At 49.8% G+C, this 22,965-nt stretch overlaps 2 protein-coding genes across 2 annotated transcripts; both read right to left on the bottom strand.

Moving 5' to 3' along the window:
• Positions 1 to 9,051: 9,051 nt before the first annotated feature.
• On the bottom strand, positions 9,052 to 11,602 carry EI90DRAFT_1556958 (cytochrome cd1-nitrite reductase-like protein). The gene is made up of 3 exons (XM_039051903.1): positions 11,379 to 11,602; positions 11,001 to 11,331; positions 9,052 to 10,944 (listed from the first exon to the last, which is right to left on the bottom strand). The coding sequence occupies exons 2-3, from the start codon at positions 11,328 to 11,330 to the stop codon at positions 9,220 to 9,222; spliced, it is 2,055 nt and encodes a 684-aa protein (XP_038907432.1). The 5' UTR covers position 11,331; positions 11,379 to 11,602; the 3' UTR covers positions 9,052 to 9,219.
• Positions 11,484 to 12,702, bottom strand: EI90DRAFT_3106305 (kinase-like domain-containing protein). Its single transcript, XM_039062616.1, has 5 exons — positions 12,369 to 12,702; positions 12,239 to 12,307; positions 12,000 to 12,182; positions 11,885 to 11,953; positions 11,484 to 11,812 (listed from the first exon to the last, which is right to left on the bottom strand). The coding sequence occupies exons 1-5, from the start codon at positions 12,612 to 12,614 to the stop codon at positions 11,573 to 11,575; spliced, it is 807 nt and encodes a 268-aa protein (XP_038907431.1). The 5' UTR covers positions 12,615 to 12,702; the 3' UTR covers positions 11,484 to 11,572.
• Between the last annotated feature and the right edge of the window lie 10,263 nt (positions 12,703 to 22,965).

Here is a 22,965-nt window from a genome sequence, read left to right as displayed (position 1 = left end):
CACAGCGCCCGCCGTGTCCACCGGAGAACCTTTCAGTCTATGGTAGGGACCGCGGGCATACCAGTACGAACGCTAAATCAAGAGGTGAGTTCCACTTGACATGGAGACACTGTGACGAAAAGATCATTGCCTCTGTGTCCTTCCCGTGTCCGTAAACACAGTACATTTTCATGCTTGGTGCATTGGGGAGTCTAGGATCCAAAATTGGATTCAGTGCCGAGTAAAACCAATCAAGATAGGCTCACTGAATCTCCAGTGGATTCGTCCATTTTCTGAAGTCTTTCCCGTTCTCCTTGAGTTTACTTTCATCCTTCTCTATGCCATTAGAATAATTCGAATACAACATTTTCTAATAGTTGTGTGCATTCCATTCAGAATCTGTTCGGGCCAGTGGCACCACTCAACGAACCTGCCACGTCTCTGGGACATGCTCGAGAATGTACTCTGCAGCTCGCGTGGACGTAAGATTACCTACGCCAGGGTTTTGCTCGACGACCTGTACAAGTTGGCCCCGGGCATCCAAAGAAAGATCTACCAATCATCCATGAACTTGTGTCAAGGCAGGGGACGACAATCTAGAGCTAACTCACTAGCGCTCGGATGAAGGCTGGACGATAGAGCCCTAAAAGAGAAAAAATGTCCATAAGTGTGGTTCATATTTGGCAGATCATCTGGAGCGTGAGTCGCATTTCCCCAGATGACATCGCCACCCTGTTTACCCCGAAATCACCACGGCCCCAGACCGGAGAGCGTCAAGTAAGCTAGAGGATTAAGAATGATGAATTGGGTTTATACCTTCATCCAAAGACTTGCACTTCCTGCCCACCCTCTGAACAAACTAGCGCGTTCTCTGCGAGAAAAAAACTTCTCCAAGACTGGGATCGTGGATAATGCGTTCCGAACCTCAGGAACAGGAAGTGTGTAATATATCGCAACTCAACGCACCGTATGTCCCGGCTGGGTTCATCTCAACAGTGTCCTTCATCTCACCCGACATGAATGCAGTCATAGCTTTCGGCTATCAGAGTGGCTGTAAATCATCACTTAAGCCGCAGCGGACCTGCACACGCACGACGCCCTGTTGGCGCTCAGTGAATCAGCCCGGAGTTCTGGACCTCAAATGAGATGCAGAAGCGCTTGCCAGATGCGTTCCCGCGATAGATATGACGGCTTCTATGTGGTCCTGAATCACAACATCATCAAACCTCGATGATGTCCGGATGGATAGGGAAACTGACTTCCACCCAACGCGGGCCACCGTCTCCGAAGCCTTCAGCTTCAACCCACTTAAGGCTAGAATCGGTTAGACAGAGGTAAATGGGGGAGTCAAAGATACCAACAAAAACTATTAAAAAGAGCGGTAACGATGAGCGTATTGGGTCGACTGGGGGCGTCCTCACCGTGACGACCTAAAAGCGCGTGAATACAGCCCGAGGGCTCCTTTGGATGAGTAACCTACCGTGGCGCCCATACTATGACTTCATGACGATACCGCGGATAAGCTAACCGTTACTCTCAAAACGATTCGTCCGCAACTCACCCGACCAGCACGGTTTTCCCATCGCGTTTCCTGCCGGTATGTGATCAAAACCTGCAGTTAGTAGCTGGAGGTAGTCCCATAGGTACACACTTAAAGTGTTCTATGTTGAGTTTAAGCCTATTTGGAGATCAGGTTTCAGCGCCATTTCCTAGGCATACGAGTTTGGCGGTGGAATGAGAAATTAAACGAACCTTGAGAAGAAACCGTCTCTCACTTCCATATTATAGTACGAAAGTCTCCAATCGTATGCCGCCAATATAAGATTATTAGTATCATAATTTATGGCCGCAAGATTCTCGATGGCTTTTGTCCATATCCAGTAGCCTGGGACAAATGTCGATGCAGCATCGATGCCTTGGGCAGGACGGACTTTAATGTCTGGAGAGGGATCTAAACCTGTTATGGGATCTAAGGAGAGAGCCTTTATCCATTTGTCTCTCTCAGTGAGCACGGCGCGTATCATTCTGGTGATGAGAATTCACGTTCAGCCCATAGGGAGTATGATATAGAATGCGCCGGGACACGACGGTCCACGGACGTACGTGGTGGTGCCCCATAGGCGCTTCCTAAAGTAACTCCTATACTCCGGAGAAGTAGACCAGGATTCGAGCCCAGTAGAAACAACTCCTGGAACAATTATCACTGGGTGTTTAGCCGTAACGCCTTGTTGACGAAGCGCGTCGCCAACAGCAAAGTCTCGGCCCTGGAGCCATTGGCGAGCCGGATCAAATAATGATTGAGACATTTGTTTCCACTCAAATGCGAGAGAAGTGAAGTTTGAAAGTTCGGGCATTGAGAGATTGAGATCGAATTCTTCCATAAGAACGGCGAGATGAGGGGGAATGGGAGGGAGAACAACATATGTTAAGACGGTCCCAACTTTGAGGCACAGACGAGTGTCAGACAACGAAAGACAGAAGTCCCAAAATAATCGCCGAACATACGAAATATTCCGAAGACAAACAGCACTCGTCGTCGAGCGTAAAGATGCCGCTGATAGAAATTACGCATCATAGGAAGACGCGTGAGCAGAAGAGTCCATCACAAGCCCAGTGACAGTCTCACTTTAGCTTCTCGAGCGTGTATATGCAAGCGCGATATCCTTCGCGATCGCTCGCGACTTTTCTCAAGGGGACCCAGTTCACGGCTTGCACCGCTCGAAGATTCCTCAGACTCGGTGACTTCTGTAACAATTAACGTTGGTTGTCTTCCTTCGTCCCTGCCTCCCCATACGCGTTGTCTGAGATTCGCAAACATTTGCACCTGGTAGTGGCGTAGGCAGATGTCCAGCCTCGTGGCGGCGGAAGAATGGCGGAATTCCCACGCCGCGCCGCGGTCGCCCTTGCACCCAAGTGACTAGAACTCATTCTTGCTACGAAAACTGAAATGAACTGGCTCGGACCCTGCCCAGCATCTTCTTATGGCTGGAAGAGTATTATGAAATGTACTTTAACGAATTCCGGGATTGGCTTGCAGGACCTCCTTTTTGTTGGTTTGGGATGGACAGGATTGTATGATTCTGCTGGGGCCGCGGAAAAGTGATTGCAGCACTTGCAGCATATATACAACATGCCTGATCTTTAATTTGCATATCCTTTGGATGCATTTAAATCGTGATCGGAAACTTTAATTTGGCAACAAAGAACATCCAGCATGGCATCTTGGGGCTTGAGCGGCACCGCCAACACGTAGGACGGGCTGTCATGCATATTATGGCCTCAGATTGTGTCAGCATTTTTCAGCCTGCATCGGCATTGTTTGTGTGTTGCATTTACATCCCAAACCCTAGTTGAACAAATTATTGCAGTTCTATGATATCAATTTGTTTGCAACTATTGTCCCCTCATTGCTTTCCAGACATTATCATCTAGAATGTTCGGCTGCAGATCGGATATTGATCGCTACTGACCCGTTAATACTCACTTATTCTTTGCATCCTCTACTGGTACTAGTATACTGTTTGCGGAGGGGTCCAAGTAATCAAGTGACATTCGAAATGCAAATATTCCAACAATGCGCGCACTCATTGGTGTGAATCATGCGAACTGCGCCAATCGATTAACGCGCCTTTCTTCACCAGAGTAGCAATTAGCGAAAGATTGTTTTCGGGGCCGGCATCCTTATCGCGGCAGAATTGTGGCCTTTGTGAGCAGGACTGCCCATGGTCACACCATGTGCGTGAGGTTAGACGCCGAGTTTCATCAAGTGCCGAGGCACTCCCAACTACTCCTATAACAACCATCAACGGTTCAGGTTAGAGTGGCATGTGGCGTTGCGGTGAGGTGGGTTACCAGCCGCTCTGCGGTTGCGCATCATTCCCGGTTCGGGAACTGCCATCAGCCTATGGACTAAGCGACGACGGCAAGCCCCCATACCAAATGCTTGTCCATCCTTCATCTTTAAAGGTTTCCCGCTCGTCACTGGTTCTTCTCCTCGTTCACGATCGCATCGCTGGCCGGTTTTTCTCGCGATCTTTCCCAGCCTCCCCTTTTATCACTCGGTCAGAACCTTGAACAATTTCTCCGGTGCCTTGCTTGTGCTTTGAACATCACACTTCTATTACATACCGCTTTGAGCTTTTAGCCTTTTCAGTTTGTTCGCGTCCGGAACGCTCACTTCCCAGCTAAATACCCCCATCAGAATCACTTTTTTATCTCTCACCCAAGAACTGGAGGCAAAGTGACTTGGTAGATGTCCCTTAAGGTAGACTTCTTTGTAACAATGTTCCGAAACTAGCACTGACCCCTGCTTCCCCTCTTCTGTTCAATAGAAGGAGTTAGAGAGCCACGACGATGCTGTCAGAGCATACGATGAAGAGGATTATGAACAGGCATTGCGTATCTTTCAGGTTAGCCTACGAGTTACACGTGTCACCTGCGCATGGACCTGAACGATCCACTTGATAAGGCGATACCTGTCACGTCAAAATATCATTTCAATATTGGATTGATCTACGCCACTTTGGGGGAACACGAACGTGCTGTTGGTGACATTCCTCATCAACATCTCGATGTTAGGTCTCTCACGTCGTCTTATCCCAGGTTGATTCCTTCAATGCTGCGACCGAACTCGACCCATATCTCGCCGTTGCGTACGTTTATCATGCCTCGTCATTGCTGCTCCAACAGACTCACCCATGAGTTCGCATAGCTACTTTCAGTGCGGTGTCAGCAACTTCCTCTTGGGTCGGTTTGAGTATGCCCTCAAGGATTTTGAAGAGGCACACCAATACTTGCGGGGGAACCAGACCATGTGGGTACCACGTTTTGGAAGGACGTCCAAATTCAAATTACTGACTCGATTCATAGTAACTATGAGCAACTAGGACTCAAGTTCAAGTTGTTCTCCGCCGAAGTGGTATTCAATCTGTGCGTGTGCACCGCTGAACCCACCGCGTGCCCTTGCTCTTACTTACATTGCCGTCATCACTAGGGGTCTATGCAAAATTTATCTTGGTCAGCAAGTTGAGGGAATGTCCGATTTGCAAAGAGCCTCTCTTGAAAAAGCAATTCCTGAGCATAGCGTGATAGACGATGCAGTTCGCGATAAAGGCGCAGACTACACAGTTTTCTCTATTGTAAGCCAAGCCGATCTCAGCTTGTACAGTTGCACTGGAATTGACGCATAGTAGCCTGTTGGGATCTTGTATAGGCCTTCGGCGGTGAAGTTGAAAAATGCCCAAACTAAGGATTATCTTGGAAAGGCAAAACTCATTTCCGCAACGGACAAAAACGACACCTTCACCACATTCACAGGTGCTACTCGCCTGAACCGTGGCCAACTGCCGAGCGGGGCGCCTTTGTCCACTCCCGCACCTCCATCGGGATTAACCCGATCAAACACGACCGTGTCCGCGCCCGGGGACTTGGCAAATGCAGCGAAGTCACCCAATGATCTTAGTCCAAGTCGCTCTCCAACCGCCGTGACGCGGTCTTCTGTCCCATGGAGCAGGCCTGTGGCGGTGCGTGGTGACACCACTCCAACCCCGGTTTCACTGGGAGATCAGGCTGCAACCAGAGGTCTCTTTATTCGTCCCCGGAGCGACGGCCCGAGGCCGCCAACGAACGGGGACAGTGAGACTTTCACTCCACCTCCTCTCAGAAACGTACCTCCGCCGATGACACGTGCAGTGACGGCACTGGTCATCCCTGGTGCTCGTCAGCAAGCCCCTGATGTACGCGGGCGGCCATCCCCACAATCCGAGACCGAGTCTGAACAGAGTCCAGTGAAACCGGTGGCCAAGGGTTCAACCCAACTCGCAGATATTTACGATGAGTATTTTGAAGAGGAAGATCAAGTCCCTCTTTCTCCTTCTCGCATTGCAGGGTGGGTGAATAAGACGGCGGCTGTCTTGTCCCCCACACGCACGCGCAGCGGGTCGTCGAAGAAGTCGCCTACCACCGGGTTTGGTGGAAGTGTGGGTAGTCTTAGAAGGACGATCAAGAGAAAGGGCTCCGCGTTCCTGAAGGGGAGTCGAAGAAGTGCATATGATGATGAGGAGGAAGGGTATGTTAGTGGGGATTATGAGGATTCAGAGTATGCCCAGACAAAACTTCGTGTCAAGGTAAGCAGATTTCGGATATTTCACTCTTGAGGAAAGGGCTGAGTCTCTTTCCCGCTTTTTTCTTTTTTTAAAAAAAAAAAGATCCACTATCAAGATGACATACGTGGAATGATCCTTACATCCGATATCGGCCTAGTGCAATTCAAGGACAAGGTATCCTCCAAATTCAGTAGACCCTCTTCCTCCATGGTCTTCAAGTTCTTGGACGAAGATGGACATAAAGTTTCGCTCCTTGACGAGAGCGATTTCGAGATGGCGATCGAGACCGTTCGTAATTCATCCAGGGGAAAAGCTGAAGGGAAACTTGAAGTCTGGTGTTCGGATCGTTGAAGAAAAAAGGAATTGATTATTCACGTTCTTCGTTCCCGCACCGACAGATGTCCTTCAGCTTCCCCTGCTGTTCTGCCGTAATTGTTTGCTCGCACTTCATAAGCTCTCATTCAGTTCATAGTTCATACATAAACGAAATTAGGTTGTACCTATAGTGACGTTGGCCTCATGGACGCTCGATCTTCGTTTTCGAATTGCTGTACCCTCCCTTTGTGTTCTTTTGCTTCATTCGCTTTCATGGCATTTCATAGTTTGTGATTTGCTATCATTCAGGGCTAGCACCCTTGCTACAACGTGCCAAAACCATCCCATCCAATTCTATCTTCCTCTACATTTTGGGCGACATAATAATACAGGGAACACTTTTGTCCTTCACTTTCACTTGGCACATCATGTACAGAAACAATGCTCGATTGTACTTAATCCGTGTCTATTGCTTCCCATTGTGCTAGTCTGGCCTGGAATCCAAGAGGCCACTCGAGGCTTGTGGCGGTGGTGTGTTTGGCCTGGTTGCTGTCGGCGTTCCCAGCTGAGAGAGCGTGTCGGTGGCGGACACGACTGGGCTAGGGACGTCCTCTGGGAGAACCTTGCTTGATGGATCCCAACTCAAGAAATAATTCTTGAAAAATTGCCTCCAGCTTAGCTTGGCGGGGATGAAATGACCTGCACAGGAAGTGAGGTTGATTCATTTGGTCACCATTCGAAGGATCACACACACACACCTCCATCATGCCACATTACTCGTGGATGTTCACATGCCTCAATGAGTGTCTGGGACCTCTTTATGCCAACAATCACGTCGTTACGTCCGAGAATTTGGACGCTGGGCGTTTTCAGCTTGTCGTCATCGAATATAGAAGTGACTTTGGAATCTATGGGTTTCTAGGACTGATTATATCAGTAAAACGGAATCTTCGTTATGGTTCTCGTCACTGACGAATCCGGAAACGTAGACTCCGAATCGCCTTTGCGCGCGTGGAAGTTGTTGATGCGAAAAAACAGTTGTTTCGGTTCACAAATCGGCAACAATATAACAATATGGTGGGGAACTCACAAAGGCGGGTGAGGTGGTTTACCGTCGGTCGAGAGGTAATCGAAGTGGTGCGGTCGTTCAAGCTTACCCGTGGGTACAAGGAGTTAGATAAGGTTTTGGCAATTGAAGAGCCAGTTAGGAACACACGAGAGCCACAGTCATTGCTGCCATAGCAGCGCCTTGGCTGAACCCCAAAACCCCCTATGGAAACAGTCACCAGGGGGAAGGATGATGTGGTCAAATAAGCAAGCCCTCGGGAGACAAATGGGCCGTTGCTCACATCAAAAGGAACGGATTGAGCGGCCAGGATGTCCCAAATGTACTTTATGGACTCCTCCGCTCGAAAATAAACTGTCCGCGTCTCGTTACTGAGCCACCATGCTCTAGGGGTGAGTTCCGGTTCATCAAAATTCGCTATTGAGTCGAAAGCAGGCGCTGCCCCTGCTACATCGCTTGGTTTGAGTTCGATGGGAGGGTCGATGATAACTGTGTCACAATTGGGGGACAAGATAGGACGAAATATTGTTACTTGGGCGCACCAAATTCTACAGATTTTCCGCAGTACTTCTCTATGGCAGCGAACTAGTAGGGGCAACGGTGGAGACATGAAACTGATGTAGGTGTTGAGGCCTGCTCGTTGTTGAACCATACCTTCTTGTGAAACACATTCTTATTCTGGGAGTAACCCGGGAGACAAAGGACGCGAACGACCATCAAAGCAAACACAGCCAAGGCGCTAAGACGACGTGTGAGCAAGGATCTTGTGTACAAACGTTGACATCGAGACCGGAAAGCGCGTGGCGGACCGGTGGCGGTGATGAGCTTCCTGACGATGAGTGCTTGGCAGCATGCTGCGGTAAATATGATGTGGGTACAAGCTAGTGAGGAGTCTGATGACATTGGACCTCGTTCGGTCGCGTCGTTGCATGATGCTCATCGCATCTCAGTCTAATTTTTGCATCCCTGAGGCCCAGAAGATCAATGCAATCTTCGACCTAGAAGCCAAGAGGGCCTGTCGGCATCAAAGAGGCACCTATGGTTCAACAGAGCCAGCTTGAGCACTCGTTATTTAAAGTAGGTATTGCTCGACCCACTATCCTGAATTTAATCCTGACTACATGAGCAGCCTAATCAGCCAGGATCCAGATCCACAAAGGTCTACCCTTTTGCAGTTACCGCAATGTCCACCTCTAACTCATACTCCATTTTCACACTCTCATCATTCCGGCGTTCATCTTAATGACATTTGTACATACTCTCGCAAACCTTTCCACCTTCACCGCAATGCTACTCCAATTGCGCAATCTCATTTCCATTCAATATCGTAGCACTACCATGGACAGGAGAAAGGGCCGGGCGCGGACGAAGCTGCATCAGACCCGTTAACCGTCTACACGTAGGATTGGGGAGGGACTCAACGATCGACAAATCACATTTTGAACCTAGCATCGTTACCGGGAAAGTCATCATTCCTGCATTAGGGAATGCCTGGTACCACCGATGAATACTCCGCCGAACTGTGAGTAAGGTAGCCTATGCGTAGCGACATGCTAAAGTTTTGCACGCTTGTAGGGGCCAACGTCGTCACCTAATGAGGCTCGGCTCATAGGTTGTCCAAGGTGGAAATGGAGTGGGGAAGCGGACCTGTCGCCTGCTTGCGGACTTGCAAATATCGGGAATAACTTTCAGAGACTTTGGTCACCTTCCTATTCGTAAGCAGGTCGCAGTTACCATATAACAATTGGGACTAGATCAAATGTCGGGCATTTCAAAGCCAGAGATGTCCAAGAATAGAACTTCCCCCTTTTCACCTCCTAGACACACCAATTCTCCATACTGCGCGATATCGGTGCTGGTTTCGAACCAATCGGGTAGCCAACAAAGGTGAATGGTTCTTTCTCCTTTCGCGGCACACAGACTCCGCCTATCTTGGCTTAAGAAAACCGGGATCCGTGGCGAGTAAATGGTGACATTAGTTGAAATCCATGGCAGGGGGTCTTGCAATCTCTCTCCTGAGAGCACATCGCGTATTTCAGCGCTTCTACACGTATATTCAATGCGGATGAGCCTGCCGTCATTTGAGAAGTCAACAGTGGGGAACTCCTCAGACGCATCAAGGCGGTAGATGCTCGTCCAGAGTGAGGTGTCCCAAACATGAACTTCGTCAAAACAGGTTGAAACCAGCCACTTTCCATCAGGCGAAAATTGCACACATTGTACCACTTCACAGTGCCCTTCCCAATCGGCTGGGTCGGTCCAAATCGGCACTTCTACTATTAACGGCGACGAGGAATGTAAAACAACCAGGTAACCGCCGTCAGGTGAAAACGAGAAACGTCCATCGAGAATCCCCAATGTCCAAAAGGACAATTTAAGGTGGACACCTTGATCCGGGTCCTGAACGTCCCAGATGTGGACGGTATCATCTGTCCCACTGGCAGCGAGATAACGACCATCAGGTGAAAATTCAAAGTACTCTGGCTTCATGCCTGTGTGATGGAAATGGGTAGTCGTCTGGGTCATGATGTCCCAGATGGTTATAGAGTTCTCATCTAAATGAGAAACTGTGTAACGGCCATCGAGCGACGTTGTCAAGCTGGACCCCTCGAATGTGTAAGTCTTGCACCGTGTTGAAATTGTCCACAACTGGATCTCGTCCCTGTTCTGCAAAACCAAATATTGACCATCGGGTGAGAAATTGACGTCCATGTTGGTGCACTCCGCTGCGAAAAGAGAAGTCATTGGTTGAGTGGTGATGTCAAAAACGTCCAGTTGACTCCTTCGGGTATCTGGAAAAAATTGATACAAAGCGAGGTAACGACTATCCGGGGTAAACGGGGAGGAATTTCTCCGGAATCGAAGGCCTTTCCCTGGAACAAGCGCGAGTGTTTCCCAGTCCGCCGTATCCCATACACGGACTGCGTCCCCAATTTGGCCAGCAAGATACTTTCCATTAGGGCTAAAACCACAACTAATTGGCCAGAAGCCTTCGCCCTGGTCCGCGAGCTCTTTACAGAATAAATTGGTGTGGTGCCAACTCCATACGCGAAGAATGTTGCCATACGAGTTAAACGCAACAAGATGGCCATCAGGAGAAATGGCGACATAATCAGGCTGAATGTCTCGCTCCAATGTAGCAGAGATTTCCTGGGTCGTCAAGTTAATAACTGATAGTTTTCCACCCTGCTCAACGAAGACTACATAACGACCATTGGCGGAGACTGCCATGAGGCGGGGAAGGCAGCGCGCTTCCGGTATCTTACATCGTGCATACCAGACAACGTCTGTCGATCGTGAAGCTGATCGAATTCTTGCTTTCACGAATGTCCTGGGGAGTGTTGACCTCAAAATACTCTTGTCAGGAACAAAGGAATGACTGCCACCTAGGAGGGAGAGGGGGCATTCATTAATCGCGTTGCGGGACTGCATTATCAGCTGATAGAGGTCATAAAAAAGCTTCTTGAACGAGTAGTCCTCCTAGTCTTGAGCGTCAGTGTGCACAAATAGAATTGCAGCGAACGAGCCATACGCACCGCCCACACGCGTAGATCACGCAGTCCTTCAAGAGCGCAGTTAAGTGCTCCCATGATCCCCATGGCAGCGACCCAATGAAGCAGCGCAGGTGTGAATTGAGTGAGTGCCGCTAAGATTCCTGGATCCGTCGGGGGAGATTGACAAACAACGTTGCACCACTCGCGGCACGCGGTTCGGCTGCCCGGTGATATGATCTCATTGAATTCAGTAGTAAGCTCCGGGGTGTCTCCTCTGAGCGTATATCTCCAAAGTATTGGGAGGGACCCAAGTTGAAGCACATCAGAAACCTGTTCTAACGTATGGACGGGGTTCGAGAACATTGATGCCATCCTACAACAGTGAGTCCGTGCGTTTTTTTTGTGCAGTAGAGCGCTCACTCGAAGCGGGTACAGAGCTCAGAACTGCTCGGTCTCCGGTCTAAGCGATGTTCACAGCAAGACGCAATGCATTTCTCGAACCTGGTTGGGTTCAGCCAAACATACGGGGGTGTGGATTTTACAACGTCCAGAAGCTGCCAATCCCAACTGATGTGATAGTAAGGGCGCTCATTACGCAATATCTTGGCAATGCATCAGCGAGACAAACCCCTATCCTGCATGCGATGCCTCACCTCTCCGGCCGCGCATCCAAACGCCCAAATGTCACTTGCTTCGTTTCGTTTCCCCCCAGCAAATAGTTCAGGCGATATGAATCTCAGGGTCCCGGCCACGCTCGAAGATGGCGCATATGTGGGTAGATCATCGAGGAGGGACGACAGGCCGAAATCACACAATCTTGCTACCCCGGTTGCTTCCATCACCACGATGTTTTCCTATGTTTTAAATCGAATCATGATGCACCTGAGGACTTTGGCATGGTGATATGAATGTAACCAAGGACTCACCGGCTTTATGTCACCATGGATTATCCGCTTGGAATGAAGGTATGAAAGACCTTGGCAGGTGTCTTTGATCTGGAGAATGTTGGCAATCATCGGAGGCCGATGGGATATAGCTCACGAGGATTTGGCGATCTGCCGTGGGATGTCGACGGAGATAACTTTTGACATCCCCTCCATCGCACCAGGTCGAGATCAAGCTCACACTGATGTTGTCCCGTATTACTTTTGAGGTCCACCCAAACAGTGCGACTACATTGGGGTGGATAAGGCCCCGCCACACCCGAATCTCGCGCTTGAGCCTCTTTTATTTGAAAGTGGGTTTCTTGCTAAGGATCATGACTGTGGATGTAAACGCACCCTGAGGAACTGATCCCATCTACGATCATCGAAAACGGAGATTTCCTTCAATACTTTAATGCAGACTCTCTTTCAACGCCACCTAACATCAGCCGGTCCGATTAAATAATAGAGACGAAGCCACACTCACAATTTCACGGTAATTCCCCACGTATATATCACCAAAACTACCCCAGCCCATTCGTTGTGTATCCTCTAAAGTAAACTGACCTTCAAGATTTGGGATTTCAGCTAGGGCAAGCTCATCGCGAAGGCGCTTGTGAGCTGAATGCACATCAGACTGGAGCTCCATGACTACGTAGTCGGAAGTACGTTCGTTGGTTCCAACACAGCAGGCCCCTGGCAATCTCAATACTAGACCATTCAGTTGGCACATCGTCGGAAAACCGGTAAATAGGAAGGTGGTGCTATATATCTCCCCATCTCGGGCACTACAGAATGCGTGAGGCTCGCAGAAATATCGGCAGTTCCCAAAGGGCTGTCTGGGCTATGCGTTCATGACCATGTTGCGCCAGGTGCATTGGACATGCTCACGCAAGACATAAGTATACTGTACTGGCACGACCAACAACCGGTTCCCACGGCCTCCGGGAGTTGCCTATCGCGAACATTGTGCACAAGCTCACCATGGAGAGTACGGATGGCCCGCATTGGGAAACGCCCAGTCAGGTTTGCAACGATTTGCTTCCCTGCGGACGTCAGAACGACGTCAAGCTGTCAAGGTCCGCGCTAAGGCCAGCGAATGAGGAGCGCCAAAAGGGTGGGAAAAAGCGAGGGGAGCCAATGAGAGAGCGAGAAAGTCGAGGCGACCAATCGGAGCGCTTCGATCGTAATTCTTCCCAGCTTTCAGTATATGTAGATATGTTTGCTGCAGAATCTCGGAGTATTGATGACAGTGACCATGCAGTGGCAGCAGTGCCATACTGAAAGGCATGTGGTGCATCCGATTCTGGGTAAACATATAAGGAACTATTTAGGATGTCAGGGGGTTTGGTTGGGGGGGTGGGGCCTCGCTGGGGACGGTCAATGTTGACCCACCATAGCGCTATTGAGTGCCGAAGGGTATCAGGAGGGACGCTGCGTATAACGTCGGGACTCTAACTTTTGAGGAGTGACAGGCTAAGGTTGGCGTGGTAGCATTTGGTGGGGACGGTCAATGATTGCTGTATTTCACGTTCGGCAATTGTAACCGTGAAATATGTATCGTTAGCTCGGAGTTCTTGTTGTGCAATGATACACCTGATTAGTCACTCAGCGCCTAGGACATACTTAACTGGTTCAGACGCAACGTTGGACAATGTCGAGAGGCCAAAGTCCACTCAGGGTGAGGGTGTTGCTTGGCAGTTGTGCATGTGTACATGCGCCAACTGAGTGAGGTATATCCATCTCAGCTCATTGATGTTGCGGATATTACAGTCCACCTACCAAACCTTCGAAATCAACGATGTCGCCAACAGATAAGGTTAGGTTTAGTGGTGGAAACAGCCGAGCAAGTGCCAGTCGACAGATCATCATCATCCGCTGAGTGACGATCTACTCGATGATTCAGTAGAGAATACCATTCAGCAGGATCTAGGGGATCTGGGGAACAAGCCTTCCTTGCCCATGCTTCGTTTAAGCATTACTAACAACGACAAGAACCTTAGGAGACCCATCACGAGCCAAGAAGCATGCAAGGGCTCTCATCTCCGACAACGCACACCTCAAGGATGCGCTACGGAGATCATTGGAAACCCGCTCATTCAAAGAAGTTCGGTGTTTGGGTTGGTAGTCCCTCTTGGTCTCAGTTTCTCCGCCTCATCGCTTGGTTAGAAATCCGTCGGTCTGACTTGCATAAACCACCTGCTACGGCAGAAAAGAATTAGGGAGGAACGCCAGGCCCGGCTCGAAGCTTCCTTCCGTAGGAATTTTCGCAGTGATAGTGTTACTGCCTTTCTACAAGCACTCAATGCTTACGGCGAGATGTACGATAGCGATTTACATTACGGACGCAGCATCCCCATATTGCAGTCGAGCGGAACGGGGAAATCACACCTTGCAGCAGAGGTGCTAAAAAGGGTATATCGCAATCAACCGACCACTCTAGTCAAGCTCTGCACTGATTCATGCGCGAGTTGGTCACTGGCAGCTCAGGCCGGCTGGCCCCCACAAGATGAGGCCATGTGTCGATTTGTGGAATCGATCGATTATTTTGTATGTTAACTGCCGAAGCTAAGACAACACACTGATCGACCCCTTTAGGGGGAAGAGATGGCCGCCGCCCTCCTTGGGGCATTTTTCAAAGAGATACACAAGTGCCTTGGTTACAATCCGAAAGACGATCCTGAGACGCAAAATGAGTAACTGGTCGCGCGGATCTACGTCGCGTGGGGTGTCTTTTACATCAGTTCTCGAGGCGGCCCAACCACTCCCTTGCATCAATGCCGAAACATCTAGTGGATCGACGACAACAGATCAGCATGGAGAATGATGTGGGCATAATCAATAACTGGCGTAATGACCTGTACGAGCACTTTTGCCTGAAAGCGGTGGAGAGTCTGGCTATTGATTGGCCTTCAGCGCCTCAACCATGATAAGTTCATCATCGCTTTCGACAAATGCACAAACATCAAACCACCAGGTTTGATCGATCGTCAAACGTGTCGCCGGGACTGACCCGAAGTTTCCATCTCCAGTTCATGGGATATCATTGTTAGCACTCCAACGAATGATCAAAGCTCAAGACCCGTTTTGTATCAAAGGGATTGACTTTTCCTTGATACGAGCTCCACGATTGCCGAATTCTTTCATTCACGCAATGAGGTATCATCCGCCCGGCACGGTTCTTTCAAAATGCTCCCGCCTTGGCCATATCTAGGTTTTGACATGATGGTTGAATCACCTGCAGTGACTCCCAGGAACGCATTGTCGTACAACTGTTTGAGGGATTATGGCCGCCCGGAATGACTCACTTTTCCTACCCTGTCGTTCTTTATTTATTGCAATGCGTCTGATGGTAGTATTGGTCAACCTATGATGCGCCCAATTTCCTGTACGCATCCAGAAAAACGCTGTACAAGCGCTCAGACCCACCCTATCTTGATCCCATAAGTGTTAATCATGTCCTTGCCGCATCTTCCCAACGCTTTCCCGTCGAGCTTGCGATGAGTGGATCCATTCTCGCCGCAGGAGGTGTCCGCAGCCATATGCAAATCCTGATGGGAGTTATTGACCGTTCCTTTATTAAAACGGTCACCCCTTACTAGCGATCGCGGCTATGAAGAAGTTAATTGCATCACGGGAGATATATGTACAATGTTGCCCTCAAGACTTTTGTCAACAGCCTAATAGTCAACAAATCCGTCCTTGAGCGAGGATATCAAGGCGAATTGTTCAGCCGCGTTCTGTTGACTCTTGCACGGGATCGGGCAACTACATTCACTCAAAAGCAAGAGGTCCCTTAGTCAGCTAAGATGTTTTTGACTATCCTACTTGGCCAGGATATTGGGTTATCCCCCAACGATCCTCAGAAGGAGCGGTTCTTGGAAAAGATGGACACCACGCATATCAACTTTACACACATTTTCCAGCTGACGGAAGATGTCGACGATTTGTCCTTCGATCTCCTCTGCAAGGCGTGGTGCTGTGAAGCCGCATTTTAATGTAGGTTCCAACAACCCTGTATCGACGGATTCATTGTTACCTACAGTGGAAGGCTTGACCTCCCATTTCAAGAGGACCAGTTCAGTTACGTAGCCTTGCAGTCGAAGATGTGTGTCGATCCAGCTGCTTCTGACATTCCTTTGGAGCTTGCTGGACCTCATATTGAAGGCAAGAAGCCTCCATTGACGGTGGTACTGCTCATGGATTTGGGCACTACATCTGACTTTGTATTGGAGGGAGGATTGCTGTGGCAACTTAGCTTTCAGCGTGCGCAACATCCGAAAGCGCATGAACACTGAGGAGCAGGCTATATGCCCACTGAAGAGGCTATAGATGGTGCATCAATGCTCAAGGACACACAGATGAAACATACACTGAAATCAAAGATGTCAAAGACCAGCTCGGCACCCTCTTCAACCAATCAGTCTGTAATTCGCACATTATGTAATGAAAATCTTTAAATAGGAATGGCGGGCCCTGCTCGAGTCTTCATTTCGTAGGAATTATCATGGAGATATGCCTCAAATTTTCCTACAAGCGCTCAATGCTTACGGCGAGATGTACGATGTCGACGGCGCATTATGGACACAGTATTCCCATTCTGCAATCGAGCGCAACGGGGGAAATCACGCCTCGTAGCAGAAGCGCTGAAAAAGGTTTGTCGCAATCAGGATTCAGCAGACCACTCCAGTTGTGCTCCGTACTGATTTGTGCTCTAGGTGCCTGGCATAAGTATCTGCTTCCGCAATTCGAACCGTCCAAAGGCCGGCTGGCCTCCACGAGATAGTCGATGGGTAGAATCGACCGAACGATGTGTTTGGTATGTTAAGTATGGAAGTCAGGATGACAAATTGAACGACCCTGTTAGGGTGAAGAGATCTGGCTGCTGCCCTTCTTGGGGCACTTTTCAAGGAGGCATGCGAAGGCCTTGGTCGTAATCCAGATGAGGATGTCGAGATTCAAATGGGTGCCTGGGCACGCGCATCTACGTTGCGTGAGGCGTGTTTTGAATCCGTACTTATCGGTCCCTTACAACCTTGCCAGGTCATTTGGTGGCTCGACGACGGAGGATCATCGCAGAGAGAGAGCTTCGTGGGATTGATGAATGGCGTAAAAGAGCTGTACCAGCACTTTTGCTTGGAACCGGCGAAGAGTCTGGCCATTGATCTCCAGCGTCTCAAACATGATAAGTTCATCATCGTGTTCGACGAGTGTACCTGCCGTCCGGACTAACCCGAGGCCCGTATCTCCCACTTATGGGATGTCATCATCAGCACTTTTGCGGATGGTTAAGGCTCAAGACAAATTTCCTATTGACAAATTCAACTTTGGTTTCTTTTCCTCGATACGGATCCCCATTTTTTTAATAGGCGAGTGATGGGACGTCAGATTGACGTCAAGCTGCCAAAGTCCGCTCTGAAGCTAAAGATAGAGGAAGACCATGAGGAGTGTGGCACTTGGCAAAGTGCTCCTTCATGGAGACGGTGAGATTCGGTCATCACGTGGGAAGGCGCCACTGATGTGGAGCGAGTGGGAAAGATGAAGTGGTTCAGACGCGACGTCATATGAGTAACACGACTTCGTAACTTAGGTTGACACACATATGCAGTGAGGCAGAATGTGGAGGAATACACTGAGTATCCCTTGGGGAAATGCGTTATCGCACCGTGCGGGGCCGTGACCGCGGGGGGTCACAGTTTCAGGAGTTGCACAGTGTGTGCCGAGGAATGTTGCCTTTGCAGTGCAGTTGGAGCACGGGTAGCGCCGCGGCAAGTCCCTGATTACATGTGGGTTGGACTTAGGTTTGCTAGTTGGGACAGGTCGCCTCGGTCATCAGCTATCGCTCAACCAATGTTCGTCTAAACCAGTGCGCGAATTTTCTTTGCTCCGCTCCAGACATAAAAAGAGAGATGGCTCGACCGCACTCGGCACGGCGGGACCGAGATATCACAGCAATTTAATTTGGGCACGGTCATTTGTTATTGTCATACTGTATCGTAAGTTTGCGCACGCATCAAAGCCAAGAGTACAGATTCACACAAGATCAACAGCAGGCTTCACAAGGGCAGCCTAAAAATGGATGTCAGTCAGTGTTCTCGTGCGAAACCAAGCCCAGGGAAAGAGAGGCATGTGAGGAAATCGAAAGGAACTTGATACCCACAGATGATATCGGCGATACATTCACAGCATCCTTTGCAGCACTCGAAACAAGCGAATGCGATGAGGCAATCCTTCGCTAAGCCTCCGCCTCGCATGCGAAGGGGGCGGCCCCAGATAGATTGCTTCTTGTTGGCTTCTTCCGCGGAGTGTTCGCGCACCTCTACGGCGTCAGGGGGTCAAAAGGACGAGCAGTGGTCAGTCATGATGTCACGCAGATAGAGACCCGAGGGATGTACCCATGTTGGTGGCCTTGGCGAATGGCTGCGAGTTGACGGGTGCAGCAGCGGGGATGTTATTCATATCAACAGTTGTGGACATGACGCTTGCTTGTGTGCCCAGGGAGTTGGGTAGTGAAAGGGTATGGCAATTACTCTGTGACATAAAGGGAAATATAAAAACACTTATGTAAGACAATACAGTAAAAGAACGAAAAGGGCAAGATGACAAACTCTCGGCATCGAAAATTACTTGTGGGGTGACTCTGTGTGCAGAGTAATATGTTATGCGAACGATGCAACCAACCGAGTTCAAGAAGCCAATAGTTAGGCATCAATACGATTGAGTTTGCGCCATTTGGCAGCATTCTCATCAGCACTACCTTCCCAAGTTGTACCCTCCATAACCGCTGCTCTCCAATTGGGTTGTTTCGCAAAGGACTCTTTCAATGCTTGGAGTTCCGATGGATTTGCGAACGGGTTCGTTGGAATGAGCACCTTTCCAAATGCACTGGAACCAGGGACAGGACCATGCGAACGAAGAAGTCGTCCGCCGCCGGCTTCATTATTGCTTGGACCTTGGTTGTAGCCATTGCCACCACGACCACGACCGCGACCACGACCACGACCACGACCATGACCACGACCACCGCGACGACCACGACCACCGCGACGACCACGACCACCGCGACGATCGTGACCACCGCCACTAACACCACGATCGCCATGGTCATTGATCCAATGAACCCAAGAGATAGGGAGAGGGATAGCTCGATCCCCGCGTAGTGGCCAGCGACCACGCACCCGCATTTCATGAAAAAGAAATGCGCCGTGAAATGGCAATCGATTACCGTGTCCGGAGTTGTTTATCGCTCGGCCATGATAGACTTCCAACGCCTCCGATTGAGAATGGTTAATGAGAACATAGCGCCTTTGCTGCAGTAGGGGTGGGTGAAAATAGGCGTGGCTTCAGAGACTAGAAAACTACCTCGGGGAACCAGCGTATATAAAAGTAATACGCATCAAATAAGCTATGGTGGGTTGCGCACAATCGAATACCGTTTCGGGCCTCGTGCTCCACACTCTTTGCCATTGCCGGCACGAAACCACGGTCCTTCAGGTTCTGCCACTGTACCATGATCAGTTTCTGATACGGTAAAACAGTAATTCATAACGCACAGTGTCGTGTTCTACCTTTGGGATTATGTGGCAGTAGCGCAGAGCCGGTGGTTCGGCCAAACCACAAATGACACACAAGTCCGCATCCCGTATCTGGATTCCTCTGTTGAAGGTTTCCGTTGCTGATATAGTAGAAGTGGCGTAGTCCGAATATTGGAATGGATTACCATCTAACAGGGAAAACGGAGCTGGAATCCACTCCATGTGAGGCAGGAGCGAAGGGGTAATTAAATGAAAATTTGTTATGCGTCACGTGAAATATGCAGTGGTGGATCTTACCCCGTTATCACGTCAGAGCGGCTATCCCGTTTGGGTACACCGAAGGGGACCGTGAATACAAGGTGTGGTGTGCAGCGTCGTATAGGTAGTCGGATTCGGTGTCGTCGGGGCTTTGTGTCTGTTTTGGTGTCTGTATGGCCATACAAATGCTCGATTTAAAACTTCCTAACTTAGCAACTACTGCATAGCACCACCTCGACCGCATGTGGCTGAGAGCCCACAGAACTCGATGAACCCAAAAGGCCCCCCCCTCTCGGGAAAGCGGGTAAGGTGTTGGAAATGCAACAATCGGCGCCGTCATCCGAGTGTCAATCGATGTACATGGATGACGAGATGACAAGTGGATCGATTTTTTCATCAACATCACCTGTTATAGTGCCTCGCGCGCCTGGATGGCTGCCACGTTGGACTCAGAAAGCCATGAGAAAATATCTTCCGACCGCGATCTTCCTAGCGATGAACAGCATGAACTAGACAGCGCAGTTCTGAAGCGGTTGGGGACAAATCCTTCCTTACACATACTTCTCTTCGTCATCACCAACGACGACCCGAGGCTTGAAAGCCACACACTTCAAGAAGCAAAGAATCTCATCTCTGGAAACCCCTACATGGTAGACATGCTACAGAACTCATTGGAAGCCCGCTCGTCCAGCATCTGGGTTCGTAGTCCCTCTTTGTCTCGGTCTCCTTACCTCATTGTTTGATTAGAGATTCTTCGGCCAGCTGACGCGCACTATGAACCATAACCATCTGATAGGGAAATGCGGCGTCAATCCCTAACCATGTCTATGTAAATCTCACCCCACTTGGTTTACTGTGCACCCTGGCTGAACAACCAGATTAGGGAGGAATGGCGGGCCCTACTTGTGTCTTCATTTCGTAGGAATTATCGTGAAGATATGCCTCAAATTTTCCTACAAGCGCTCATTGCTTACGGCGAGATGTGCGATGTCGACGCGCACTACAGACACAGTATTCCCATTCTGCGATCGAGTGCAATGGGGAAATCACGCCTCGTAGCAGAAGCGCTGAAAAAGGTGTCACAATCAGGATTCAGCAGACCACTCCAGTTGTGCTCTGGGTGCCTGGCATAAGTATCGGCTTCCGCAATTCGAACCGTCCAGAGGCTGGCTGGCCTCCACGAGATGAGGCCATGTGTCGATGGGTAGAATCGACCGAACGATGTGTTTGGTATGTTAAGTATGGAGGTCAGGACGACAAATTGAACGACCCTGTTAGGGTGAAGAGATAGCCGCTGCCCTTCTTGAGGCACTTTTTAAGGAGGCATGCGAAGGCCTTGGTCGCAGACTCGTACCCAGTCGGAGGAGCTTGTCGAGGTTCAAATGGTTGCCTGGGCACGCGCATCTGCGTTGCGTGGGGCGTGTTTTGAATCCGTACTCGAGGTGGCTTATCGGTCCCTTACAACCCCTGCCAGGTCATTTTGGTGGCTCGACGACCTTCGTGGGATTGATGAATGGCGTAAAGAGCTGTACCGGCACTTTTGCTTGGAACCGGCAAAGAGTCTGGCCATGGATCCCCAGGGTCTTAAACATGATAAGTTCACCATTGCGTTCGACGAGTGCACCAACATGGGTTCAACACGCGAACCTGCCGTTCCTCGACACGGATCCCAAGATTGCCCATTTTGCGTGAAGACAGTTGCTGGGCGAGAAATGGATCTGATAGGACGTCAGATTGACGTCAAGCTGCCAAAGTCCGTTCTGAAGCTAAAGTTAGAGGAAGACCATGAGGAGTGTGGCACTTGGCAAAGTGCTCCTTCATGGAGAGGGCGGGGTTCGGTCATCAGGTGGCAAGGCGCCACCGATGTGGAGCGAGTGGGCGAGATGAAGTGGTTCCGACGCAACGTCATATGAGTAAACAAGGTGGCTAACACGGCAGGTTGACACACACATATGCAGTGAGGCAAAATGTGGAGGAATACACTGAGTATCCCTTCTGTATAAGGGGAATTGCCACCACGGGGAAATGCGTTATCGCACCGGCAAGACAGTTATCGCTCCGTGCGGGGCACGGGGGGTCACATTGAACGGTTTCACAGCGTGGCCTTTGCAGTGCAGTTAGAGCCCGGGTAGCGCCGCGGCAAGTCCCTGATTACATGTGGGTTGGACTTAGATTTAATTTGCTAGTTGGGATAGGTCACCGAGGTCATAGCTATCGCTCGACCAATGGTCATCTAAACCAGTGCGCGAATTCTCTTTGCTCCGCTCCAGACATAACAGAAAGATGGCTCGACCGCACTCGGCACGGCGGGACCGAGATATCACAGCAATTTAATTTGGGCACGGTCATTTGTTATTGTCATACTGTATCGTAAGTTCGCATCAAAGCCAAGAGTACAGGTTCACACAGATCAACAGCAGGCTTCACAAGGGCAGCCTAAAAATGGGATGTCAGTCAGTGTTCTCGTGCGAAACCAAGCCCAGGGAAAGAGAGGCATGTGATGGAAATCGAAAGGAACTTGATACCCACAGATGATATCGGCGATACATTCGCAGCATCCTTCGCAGCATTCGAAACAAGCAAATGCGATGAGGCAATCCTTCGCTAAGCCTCCGCCTCGCATGCGAAGGGGGCGACCCCAAATAGATTGCTTCTTGTTGGCTTCTTCCGCGGAGTGTTCGCGCACCTCTACGGCGTCAGGGGGTCAAAAGGATGAGCAGTGGTCAGTCATGATGTCACGCAGATAGAGACCCGAGGGATGTACCCATGTTGGTGGCCTTGGCGAATGGCTGCGAGTTGACGGGTGCAGCACCGGGGACGTTATTCGTATCAACAGTCGTGGACATGATGCTTGCTTGTGTGCCCAGGGAGTTGATAGTGAAATTGTGGAGGAGGGTATGGATCGTTGTATATATTATATACCCACTCACAGGCTGATAGCGTTATATATTAATTGATAGCAACATGTGATGCCAAGTGAATACGTAAGCATGTACAACAATGACGCACGTTGGAGCTGCGAGGTTACTACATTTTCATGCTCCAAATTAATGACACCGGACGCGCAAATATCCTACCTGTGCCATTTATTCAGTAGTATATTGGCTGCTTCAGGGGAACGACTGGAAAACATTGCAAGGCTGACATAAGTAAATCGTGAGTAAACCAGTCGATTGCGATCATCTAGATACTGAGCCACGGAAAATATAAGAGTTACAGTGAGGCTATTGTCACACGGCACCGAGCTCGAGTGTGCGCCATGGAAGCCGAAAGGAGATTAGCGAAACTACG

This window comes from Cantharellus anzutake (assembly GCF_015039405.1).
Source record: "Cantharellus anzutake strain C23 chromosome Unknown EI90scaffold_357, whole genome shotgun sequence".
In the NCBI taxonomy this organism is placed as follows: domain Eukaryota; kingdom Fungi; phylum Basidiomycota; class Agaricomycetes; order Cantharellales; family Hydnaceae; genus Cantharellus; species Cantharellus anzutake.
This window is presented reverse-complemented; position numbering and strand designations above follow the sequence as displayed.

Coding starts and splice junctions, on each gene's coding strand:
- EI90DRAFT_1556958 (XM_039051903.1), bottom strand. CDS start 11,330: ATGGCATCAATGTTCTCGAACCCCGTCCATACGTTAGAACAGGTTTCT. Junction 10,945..11,000: donor GTGATCTACGCGTGTGGGCG/GTGCGTATGGCT, acceptor GCTCAAGACTAG/GAGGACTACTCGTTCAAGAA.
- EI90DRAFT_3106305 (XM_039062616.1), bottom strand. CDS start 12,614: ATGTGCCAACTGAATGGTCTAGTATTGAGATTGCCAGGGGCCTGCTGT. Junction 12,308..12,368: donor TGGGGAATTACCGTGAAATT/GTGAGTGTGGCT, acceptor TGGCGTTGAAAG/AGAGTCTGCATTAAAGTATT. Junction 12,183..12,238: donor GATGGGATCAGTTCCTCAGG/GTGCGTTTACAT, acceptor TTCAAATAAAAG/AGGCTCAAGCGCGAGATTCG.